Below are 12,387 nucleotides of genomic sequence, written 5' to 3'. Positions count from 1 at the left end.
TGAGGACTGAATACAGGATCAGCCGATGGGTGAGAAGGCAGGTGCATAATAGCTGGAGCTAAAGCCAGGTAAGTAGAAGAGATGTAGGAGCGGAGGTCTGGTTCGAGGTTGGGAAGGCCACGTGGTCAGATTGGTACAAAATCAGCAGTAGATGCTTGGTCAGCACACAAAAAAGAATTGCCCAAGGGACTTTGCAAGGCACAACCACAAATATAAATGTACAAAAATCTATTATTTAGACATAAAACAAATACTACATACACAGAAAAATATTTGTGTCACACATAGTTACAGATATATGTACATGAACAGCCATCATTGCATAAATCATAACTGAAAATCCAGAGGGTAAATACTTATGTACTGATTACCTACACGTTTCACAAGACAGCACTCGCTTCCTCAAGAGGGGTACATATAGATATCTGAAATTAGAGACAAGGTTTTTTAGGAAAAATAATAAGGAGGGGGGGGGGGGAGAGGCGCTTGGTCAGGGTTCAAGCCAGGGTCAATATTAGGCAAGCAGATCCAGAGTAAAAGCAGCAGGTAGGAGCTTGGTTGTGGAGCAAGCCGAGATTGGTACAGGAGGATAGCAAGAGCAGGTCAAAACAAGCTTAGTCAATATCAGGAAATCCATCAGGAAATAATGGACACGGGTTAATAGGTACTGTTGAAGACAAGTCAGCACTGGTCATGTGAAGCTATCTCATTTAAATAGTCTGCTTGGTGCCAAGAATAGCAGCATTTGCACACTCTGTTATGCACAAGCCAATCTACACTTTCGCATCGATGCTCATACAGAAGAGCCATCCTCCATACTAGTGTGGTCTTCCTGGTGCAGGAATGCAATTTTACTGCTCCTCCTTCTCATACTCTAGTCCTGCCTTAGAGGAGCCTGAGACCAGGGCAAATTCAGGTACTTAACCCCCTTCTGCCATGTGTATCATTAAACTGGATTTTCTTCTACCATGAGGTTGAATATATGCATACATATGTTTGTCACAGAGAGCCCCAGGTCCCATACTAAAGTTTGGTAATCGGGAAGCCCAGTTCTTGATCACCTAATCGTGGTGATAGCCTGTGATTGGCTGATTGGCTATCACAGTGATTAGGCACTGTGCAGCACATCACTGTGTTTTTTTTCTCCTCTTGAATGGAGAGAATGATACATTGTATGTTTTTCTCTGGCTAGAGGAGAAAAATTTAAATAAAAACAAATGTGTGTAAAAAAAAAAAAAGAAGAAGAAAGAAAGGTAGATCAGGGTTTGATCTAGATCAGTGGCAGGGATAGAGTTAGGGTCTTGTTGGGGGTCAGTGTATTTTAGATTAAAAAAAAAGAGCACAGTGTGCACTATTGTTTCTGGGCCCTACCTAGGGTACAAACAACAAATAACATACACATATATGATTTCAGAAGCAGGAGAATTTATTTTTATTTTATCTTTGGTAGGTTATGGTAATAGCAAGAAATAAACAATTACATCTGTTTTAAATATTTTTTTCAGATTATGTGCCAGTTTGCTGTTGATAATAAAATATCAGGAGATATCCATTACCATTTACCACCAAATTAAAGCCCAATTTGTCCTCAGAAAAGTAACATCTGGATTTATTTCCTATCCTGGTCTGACAATGCTATTCAGCTGCTCCGCACATGGCTGATTCCCTTAGCCCTTGTACACACAGTCGGAGTAATTCCGACGGATTAATTCCGGAAGAGGTCCGGAAGTGATGTTGCATACACACGGTCGGACTAAGTTGTTGGAAAATCCGATTGTACATAACGTGATGACGTTATTTCGTTACGACGGGACTACGTTCAGGCTAGTAGCCAATAGCTTTGTTCTAGGAATTTGATCTGAGCATGCGTGGCACTTTGTCCGTCGGAGTAGGCTACACATGATCGGAGTATGTCCGATCGGAGCATTTTGGCGGAAAATTTTACCGGCAAGTTGGAAAAGTTGGTCCGTCGGATATTCCGACGGAAACAGTTCGATGCAGACCACACACAGTCGGAATATCCGCCAAAACGGTCTGATAGGAAACATTCCGTCGGAATCTTCGACCGTGTGTACAAGGGCTAAGTGTTGTCGGAACCCGGAATCAGCACCACTGTATGGAAAAAGTGCTGGGCAGTCCCAGCTTTCTCCAGCGGAAATGCACCTGAATGTTTATTTGAGCTCCAACGTTGGTCAGTCTTTACAGCTCCTCTTCTCTTCCCTTCAGCCCGGGTTCACACAACAAGTGCGATTCCAGTGCTGGTTCCCGCATTACATCTCTCCCGCAGGCAGTTCACACCGCCCTCTGCGAATCGATGCGGGTATCAATGTTAATGTCACCCCCATATCGGATCGCAGATCACAGTGCGAACTGTGAATTCGGACAGGAAGTGGATCGCATGGGTGTGAACACCTATGAGGTCTGATTCCAGTGCAGAGAAAAAAAAAGGTTCCTGCACCATTTTGTGCGAATCCAATGTGCTTTCAACCATACAATACAGCAATGCGGTGCGAATCACATGCGATATCTATGTTCACATATGTGTGAACCCAGGCTCAATCTCGCTGCTGATCCTGACGTCAGTCCCAGAGGAAACCCCCCCTCCAGCTAATTCAGGAAGGGCACAGACCAAGAATATGCAATCACATGACCACAAGTTAAAACTAAAAAGGTACTTTTTACAGTGATTGTTAACCCCTTCATACCCAACCACATTGTCCCTTTAAGTACGTCTTTACACCCAGGGGGAGCAGCAGACTTCTCGATCACGTGACCACTGTGATTGGCTTTTACAATGGTCACATGATTAAGATACCATGCCGCTGGCTCCCAATCATAACTAGAGACTGAGAGCTACCTATGAAAGCTTGGTCACTGTGCTGGGGTACGCAGTGAGCGTGCTCTTAGCACAGGCACCTTCGCCATCCATGGACACATATGTGTAACTTGTGGGTGGTGAAAACTCTTTATTGCTGTACATACAAGGCAGCAGAAGTCAATACACCAACTTTTTTTTTAGACAAATCAAGCAATGCTTTATGTACAAACTGCGGTGCTATCAAAGTGGTGACTTTTTTATTTACTTTAATCTGGGGTTAAAGCTTTGTGCATTGAGCCTGTAGTATTGTAGACACTGTATATAGTTCCATCAGTTACATGTTATGTTTTACAGGTTTGTGATTTACAAATTACCAAAGTATAGAATCAATGAGACGAAGGGAACGGGACTGGAATATCTGTATCTGGACTCCAGGTCACAAGGATGGCAAGTCAGCAAATTCCTCATTAACATGACTCAAAGTGCTCTGGGGCAAGTGCTACAGCAGCTGTATACATCTTATAAAGTGAGCACCCATTTTATTTTTTGTGATTGGTCAGCTGCAGAAATCTGTTGTAACAACTTCACATAGAAGTTTCCAGGTTGAATCCCCACCACAATCACCTATCACTGCGGTTATCTGTGCCATTGAGTCACAAGGCGATCTTAAGCTGGCCATACATCAGTAGATTTATGAATGAACGTTTGTACGAACATTTGTATGAAAATCCAGATCAGTACATTCAATGACTTGATGAACGTTGGTCCAAATTACTGCAAAACTGTGTTTGCTTTTAACATTTGACTTTGGAACTTAAGGACTTTCCAAATAAAAATATTCCTGAAATTTACGTTTTTCAATAAAATTCAAAGCCCTTGTACACACGGTCAGAGATTCAGACGGAATGTGTCTGATCGGACCGTTTTGTCGGATATTCCGACTGTGTGTGGTCTGCATCGGACTGTTTCGGTCGGAGTATCCGACGGACCAAGTTTTCCAACTTGTTGGTAACATTTTCCGACAAAATGCTCCGATCGGACATACTCCGATCATGTGTAGAGAATTCCGATCGGACAAAGTGCCAAGCATGCTCAGATCAAATTCCTACACCAAAGCTATTGGCTACTAGTGTGAACGTAGTCCCGTCGTAACAAAATAACGTAATTACTTCAGATTTTCCTACAACTTTGCCCGACCGTGTGTATGCAACAGTTTCGGACAAAATCCGTCGGACAAAATCCGACGGATTTGGTTGTCGAAATCTCCGACCGTGTGTACAAGGGCTTACAGTTTATGGCCAGCTTAAAGAGGAAGTAAACATGGGTTTACTTCCTCTTTCATTCCCTGCAAAGGTAAAGCATAATGGACTACTATGCATCGCATAGTAGTCCATTATGTGTCACTTACCTGACACAGGAGCCAGCGAAGTCACCGCTGTCCCCTGTAGTCCGCCGCATCCATTTTCTTGGTGGGTCTCGCTGCTCTGCCGCTGTCATTCGGCGAAGCCGCGATGACATCACTCCCGCGCATGCGCACGGGAGCCGCCACTCGCGGCATATCGGCGTTGACCGCGGCTGCGCGCCGCTGTCTACGGCGCATGCAGTTGGTCCAGATAAATGAGGTAAATCTTCACGTTGCAAAGAATACCCAATCACATGCAAGGAACATTAAAAAGAAAATGCATTTTTGCTTGTAGATGATTGGATGATGGTCAGCATAGCTTTTGCTCATTTACTAAGCTCTGGAGCAACTGCATTTCTGTAAAGGGAAGTCTATTTGCCTTTAGTAGATCAACCTCATAGTGCCCACAAAGCTTTTGCAAAGTTCTCAGCAAGGTTCAGGTAGATTCCTGAATCCTGTAAAGCCTCATTTATACCTGAAGGATTTTTGAAACCCTAGGTGAAACCTCATTTTGCCGCTCCCCCACCCCTCCCCCCCACCTCTGACTCCAACCCCTTTTCCCTGCCCGTGTAAACTCCACCTTTTTAATGAAGCGCCCTTCAAATGCAGCCTCACCAGCGCACATCAGTGCAGCCTCACCAGCACCCATCAATGCGACCTACTAGCACCCATCAATGCAGCCTACCAGCACCCATCAATGCAGCCTCACCAGCGCCCATCAAGCGCAGCCTCACCAGCGCCTATCAAATGTAGCCTCACCAGCGGCCATTAATGCAACCTTACCAGTGCCCATCAATGCAGCCTCACCAGCACCCATCAAATGCAGCCTACCTGCGCCAACAATGCAGCCTACCAGCGCCCATCAAATGCAGCCTACCTGCGCCATGAATGCAGCCTACCAGTGCCCATCAAATGCAGCCTACCAGCACCCATCAATGCGGCCTACCAGCGTTCATAAAATGCTGCCTACCAGCGCCCATCAATGCAGCCTACCAGTGCTCATCAATGCAGCCTCACCAGCGTCCATCAAATGCAGATAAAGAGAATTATTGCGCTTACCCAAAAAATCAATAAACAAAAAAATGAGCAGCTACACAAGAATGTGACAAAATTCAGAAAGTGATGGAGGTGAAAGTGTAGCGCTAAATGATCAAGCCAGTGATATATGTATAAATCGCTAAATAATGTACACCCTACAAAGTAAGGTGGTGAAACGAATGTGAAAAAATATGTTATAAGTTCACAAGTGAACACAAAATTAAAATGTCCATCATGGAGGTTGAAGAACATTACGGTAAAGATGTCATAAAGCCCTATGGACCATCACATGGAAATTTCTTTCAAGCAAATGGTATGACTTATAGACGCTTACCGGAACTGTTGGACCCGACTGTCAGCGACAACAGGTCAATCAAGCATGGACTATCCCAATTGTCAGAGGACCGGATTGTCACAGGAATCCTGGAGAGTTGGGGGTGCGCCCCGCTGATCTCCCAATGATATTAGCCACAAGAGGGACCGATGAATGACTTACAATCGATCAAATGTTGATATGCAGTCATATAGATGGATCCAGCAGCCAAAGGTATCAGCAAAAAATCCAAAGAGGACCAGTGGATAAATATGTGCCCCTTGGAAGGGTAGCACAGACCCAATGAAGGAACCCCAAAAAAAGCTTTCATCCACAGAACATGGAAAGAGAAGAAAAATGGGGCTCCAAAAGTGCAGGTCAAAATGGTAGGCTTTAATTGATAAAAACAGACACACATGAATAAAATTGATCACAGTTCAATAAAAGCAATATGAGGAGTGGTGTACCTGGTCCAAATGCAGCCTACCAGCGCCCATTAATGCAGCCTACCACGCCCATCAATGCAGCCTCACCAGCACCCATCAATGCAGCCTCGCCAGTACCCATCAAATGCAGCCTCACCAGCGCCCGTCAAATGCAACCTCACCAGCGCCCGTCAATGCAGCCTCACCAGCACCCATCAAATGCAGCCTTGCCAGCGCCAATCAAATGCAGCCTTGCCAGCGCCCATCGAATGCATCCTCACCAACGCCCATCAAATGCAGCCTCACCAGCGCCCATCAAATGCAGCCTCGCCAGTGCCCATCAAATGCAGCCTCGCCAGCGCCCATCAAATGTAGCCTCACCAGCGTCCATCAAATGCAGCCTAACAGTGCCCATCAATGAATGTTTGCTTGCTTCCATTCATTCGGGAGTCAGGACACAGACACCATCCTCTGCCACCGCTGCGTCTATGACACTATGTGCAAACGGAGTGACATCTGCCTGCTGATGCTGAGACTTAGTTGCTTGCTGCAGAGAGAAGAGAGTAGAAACACCAGTGGTCGGGTGCCCTAGGCAGCAGGGCACCCTAGGCGGCTGCTCAATTTTTTAGCGGTAGCACCGGTCCTGTATATAGAGCTGTTTTTGGCACAGGTGCAGAATACTTGAAAGGACCTTCCATATCCCATATCCATATTTTGATCATTTTCATTATAACAGGTTGCTTTACATCTAATGAGTGTATCACATTTAGCATCATGTTTTTTTCTACTAACATGATATCTTTAATTTCCTAGAATGACAGCACAGCCTACATGATATACAATGATGCCCCTCCAAGAACAAGCAACTTTTCCACACACTATGGTCACTCTAAGGGTGAGTTAAATCTCATTGTTTACATAAAGAATTTACAGATAGTTTCACACTGTGTGCTATGCTATAGGAGATGGTCAGAGACTGCTGCTATGCTATAGGAGATGGTCAGACACAGTGGGCATGCTATAGCAGATGGTCAGAGACTGTGGACACAGTATAGGAGACGATCAGACACTGTGGACATGCTATAGGAAACGGTCTGAGACTGCTGATATGCTATAGGATATGGTCAGACACTGTGGGCATGCTATAGCAGATTGTTAGAGACTGCTGATATGCTATAGCAGATGGTAAGACACTGTGGGTATGCTATATGAGGTGGTCAGAGACTGCTGATATGCTATATGAGATGGCCAGACACTGTGGGTATGCTATATGAGATGGTAAGAGACTGTGAGCGTGCTATAGGAGATGGTCAGACACTGTGAGCATGCTATAGGAGATGGCCAGAGACTGTGAACATGCTATAGGAGATGGTCAGAGACTGTGAGTATGCTATAGGAGATGGCTAGAGACTGCTGCTTTGCTATAGGACAGTGGTCGACAACCTTTCGGACCCCACGGAACACTAATCTCACAATTTTGAGTCCCGTAGACCACTAACATGAATTTTACATGCCTTATGCAGACAATGCTCCAGCTTTCTGCCTCCCTGCACTCCGCATCACAATGCTTTACATATCAGTGGATCTCACGTCCTTATCCAGCCATGTGCTCGAGCTCCATGCTCCCTCCCACAGTCTGTAATCAGCGCTGCCAATAGAAGTTCGCTCCTTCTTCCCCTCCTGCTCTCTGCACTACCCCCTGGCACCTCCCTCTGAGTTCACAGGAGCCGGAACTACAGAGGAGGCATCAATATCAATGCATGCTGACAGTACTGACTGTCAGCACGTATTGAGAACAACACTGGGAACAAAATCGGGTGGTATACATCCACCACAATGTTGATTTGTGGCAGAACCCCTGGGGACCGCTAAAATGTTCTCATGGACCATCAGTGATCCACAGACAACTGGCTGGCAATCCCTGCTATAGGAGATGTTCAGAGAATGCAGGCATGCTATAGGAGATGGCCAGAGACTGTGGGCATGCTATAGGGCAGTGATGGCGAACCTTGTCTCCCCAGATGTTTTGGAACTACATTTCCCATGATGCTCAACTACACTGAAAAGTGCATGAGCATCATGGGAAATGAAGTTACAAAACACCTGGGGTGCCAAGATTTGCCATCACTGCTATAGGGAATAGACTTCAGAAATGCTATAGGATATTGTCATGTTGTAAGAGCCGGTTAGATACTAAGGGAGAGCTACAGGTGCCATTCAGAGACTTCAGAGATACCCCAGTAGCCATTCAGAGACAGCATATATGCTACAAAAGACTGCAGGCAAGATACAGTAACCGGTTGGAATCTTCAGACAGGAGATATACTATAAGCCCTTGTACACACAGTCGGAGATTCCATCGGAATGTTTCCTATCGGACCGTTTTGTCGGATATTCCGACTGTGTGTGGTCTGCATCGGACTATTTCCGTCGGAATATCCAACGGACCAATTTTTCTAACTTGCCGGTAAAATTTTCAGACAAAAGCTCCAATCAGACATACTCCGATCATGTGTAGCCTACTCCGATGGACAAAGTGCCACACATGCTCAGATCAAATTCCTAGACCAAAGCTATTGGCTACTAGCCTGAACGTAGTCCAGTCGTAACGAAATAACGTCATCATGTTATGTACAATCGGATTTTCCGACAACTTTGTCCGACCGTGTGTATGCAACATCACTTCTGGACCTCTTCCGGAATTAATCCGTCGGAATTACTCCGACAGATTTGGTTGTCGGAATCTCCGACTGTGTGTACAAGGGCTAAGAAGCTGTCAAAGATCTCCTACAGGAGACTGCTAGAGATCACTGCCACTATAGCCATTTATAGACGGAGGCACTCACATTTGTACTTTTTACAGCCTCCTTAAAAATAATGTTCTGCACATTTGATCTTCCACATAGCAAGATTCATAATGAAAAAAAGATTGACAAAAATGCATGATTTCTTTTCTCGGATCTTTTATTATGGACCCTGTATTAGGGTACATTGAATGTGACAAGGTTCATTGTTAAGGAGACTGTTGGGGGAGCACAATTGTGGGTTTGATGTGATCTCAAAAGAAAATATGTGTTGACTGCGCTAACTCTTGTGTTATGTAACGTCACACCACACAATACACCACTGTAAAAAATGTCACTGTGAAAAATATCACTATAGAAAAAAACACTGTGAAAAATAAATAAATATATCACTATACATATACATGCAAAGTAATGTTACTGTATTAACACGTCTAAACAATCCACCCGTGTCTATATTTCATGTGCAACTAATAAGTGTTTAATGTTTATGTTGGTATATATGAATCAGCATATAAATAAATCCTCCTTTCAAGTTTTCTGCTATGTATAAAAATACTCCAACTTCTCATATCCGTGATTCTGTATATTTCATATCCACCAACTCACGACACCACCACCATAAGAATTGGCCACTCACCAGATATTATGGAAAGCGCTTTTGGTTCATTGATAGGGATAACCGATCCACTCAAGGTCTATGCTGCTCCCAGTTTACAGGTTTAAATAATATTCACCCTCATAAAAAATGAACAGCAATCATTGCGCAGTATGTCTGTACATTTATTTATAAAAAAACTAAAAACAAGTCATATCACTCACATCTCCAAGTGCCTATGAGTTGGGGTGACCCCATCCAAACATCGGGAGAAGTTTTTACACTTTGTGTAAATAGGGGCGAGAGATTCCCAAAGTTAAGATGGCGGATCAGTAAACATTCCAATTAGCATACATATTTTTAAATAAATAAATATTTTTGTTTAAATGTCATTATTTATAGGTAAGCAGAGTTTTTGGAAGCTCCAAATGCGATGAATTATATATCTAAAATATTGAATATGATTTTAAATGGTATTAATAAAGAAAAAAAAAATTTCCAAAGTGTAAAAGCTTTTTCCGATGTTTGGAAGGGATCACCCTGATAAGCGAAATGGGAGAGGTATATTAGATATGTATGGCATTGGTGAAACGCTTAGAAAAAGCGCCTATACCAAAGTCTAGTTAGGGAACCAATGGACATTAAGTATTGAGTAGGGGAGAAAGATTCCCAAAGTTAAGATGGCGGATCAAAGACTTCCGGGTGTGGGCAGAAGATGACAATAGCTAAAATGGCAGATCAGCCACTTCCGGTTGTGCAGAATGAATGACCAGCCCCATTTATGGGGTATAAATAGAGTGAAAGGGAATAACAAGCAGCTTCCTGATGACGCAATTTTACTTGCGAAATGCATATAGGCTGCTGGAACACACAAAACGTCATGTCCGGGTAAAAACGATAGTGAGGCTTGGGACGCACGCTGGGAGAGGAGAGACACAGTCACATATTGATATTTCAGGACTTTTGTATAATACCTCATTTAAAGTCCGATGGGCTAATATTGGTTGTGTGTATGTTATATATGGGGATGGAGACATGATACGTTAGGCACCTGGTCACAGTTACTTTCTACAATTATTCAGTAAGTTGGCCATCACTAGGTTTTGACTTTGTCATTTTTACCGATCAAGGCAGCTCCAAACTTTCTAAACAAGGGGACAGTGTACTATCCCTCGGGGTTTAGAAGGGGTGGACTGTGGCCAGTGGTAGTAGAAAATGTCACGGCATCAGAGAGGGAGTAAACAATGCCTCAGGCTTGGTGGTCATTGGGAAAAAAAACGACATATCATTTGTGGTCGGTAGGAGGAGGAATAGTGCCCCATCATTGGTGTCAGTAGGAGGAATAGTTCCTAATCATTGGTGTCAGTGGCAGGAAATATTCCCCTGGTGTCAGTGAGAAGAATAGCGCTCCAAGGGCTAGATAAAGGCTAGCAAAGGGGTTCACCCAGACCGCAGTTTGGAGACCACTGTTTGAAAAAACAAGACTGACTACGTGGTATATGTCAGGAAGCTTCTATCTGTACATTCCCCAGTTAATGAAAACTTTTGACGTTTTTACACTGGTTCCTTCAGAAGGTCAAAGCAAGATCATGACCAGAAGTTTCTAACCTCACACATAGCTTCTGTAGATCAATATCAATTAGTCAGTTAGAAATTAGCTTTTCTTCATTCAACTTTCAGTACTGTTATAACAACCTAAACCTAAAACCACTATACGTTGTATTTAAAGAGGAAAGTAGAGGTTTCTACAATAGTTAACTAACTGGTATGGGCAAACATCTCCAACTGTACTTTGAACGCAGTGCTTACCATGCAAAAAATATTATTAGCTTTAAAAGGCTGGTAAACTGAAATTGCCTTATTAAAAAAACAAACACATGCATTAAAGTCAGTCCATAAAAGCCAACTGGACCCAAGTTCACCTTAGCTGAATACATTTCACGTTAAGGTGCCATTTGTTCGTGATTGAAAGGGACAGTCTTTGTTTTGAATGGTATATCCCCCGGACACAAACATCCCCAGTGAGTGCAAGGTTCAAAAATGTCAATATGGCTTGATGGGTGCAGCCTGAGTTGGGACAAACTACATTGATGGAAAGTACAGTGTGGTCCAGATCCTCAGGATAAATCCTTTGGCTTTAGGAACCGCTGAAGAATCCAATCCAGCACACCTAATGCAGCATTTCTGAGAGACTGAAGAGATCTCTAAGCGGCAAACAGACAAACAGATCAAAGTGCTCAGACTAGGTGTAGTGTAAACATTTATTAAAGGAAGACAATTAGCAACTCATATAAAGTAAGACAAATTATACTTATCATGGTTCTCAAAAGGATTTCCAGCTGGGGAGGACACCAAGGGGGCTGTCACAATGGATACACTGGATATGGTCTGAATGGCACCTGCAATACCTAAGAGAGGCAGCAAGAAGGCCCCACTCTGCAGCAAGGTGGAGAGGTGGATACAGCACACGATAATTGTCAACTCACAGTTTGTGGATGTTCTCATGCGTTACGGTCATTGGTGTGTCTGCAGCTGGGAGGAGGAGGCGGCATCCTGGATCCCAAGATGGAGCTGCGGTTGCAAGGAGTGGAATGTGGTACCCGGGGTGACCAGGTAGTCCCAGGACAGGAAGCAGCACATGTGGATTGATGGAGCACATGTAAGGACAGGAAATTATGAAACAGGAAGTGATGTCAGGGGGGTGAAACCATGTTTCGAAGCCGACGTCTCTTTTTCAAGACAGAGAGTGGCCCAGGTCCCCACACTACAAGAACCCGTTTTTTTCCCTTCGATCTGTGAATTATGCAGAATTTGGGACCTGGGGCACTCATCTGCGGAACAGTAGATGAAATGCAATGGCAAGCTCTGGTGAGTACAAGTTAGGGAGGGAGGGGGTATTTTGTGCTGGAGGTGGCTTTGTCATGGGGAGTGGGGGATTGTATTAGAAAGAGTGTGACATTTTTGCTAGGGAGGCACTCTGTAAGCTACT

At 44.0% G+C, this 12,387-nt stretch overlaps 1 protein-coding gene across 2 annotated transcripts in view; it reads left to right on the top strand.

Moving 5' to 3' along the window:
- DNASE2B (deoxyribonuclease 2 beta) overlaps nt 1-12,387 on the top strand; it is a 59,049-nt gene that overhangs the window by 27,803 nt on the left and 18,859 nt on the right. For both annotated transcript variants that reach the window (XM_077450350.1, XM_077450349.1), the window contains exons 2-3: nt 3,173-3,344; nt 6,810-6,891. In XM_077450350.1, the coding sequence (XP_077306476.1) occupies nt 3,173-3,344; nt 6,810-6,891 (254 nt within the window). The remainder of the gene's footprint in view (nt 1-3,172; nt 3,345-6,809; nt 6,892-12,387) is intronic.

This window comes from Lithobates pipiens, unplaced genomic scaffold, assembly GCF_037356315.1.
Source record: "Lithobates pipiens isolate NorthernLeopardFrog02 unplaced genomic scaffold, aLitPip1_a1.2 Scaffold_23, whole genome shotgun sequence".
Taxonomy (NCBI): Eukaryota; Metazoa; Chordata; class Amphibia; order Anura; family Ranidae; genus Lithobates; species Lithobates pipiens.
This window is presented reverse-complemented; position numbering and strand designations above follow the sequence as displayed.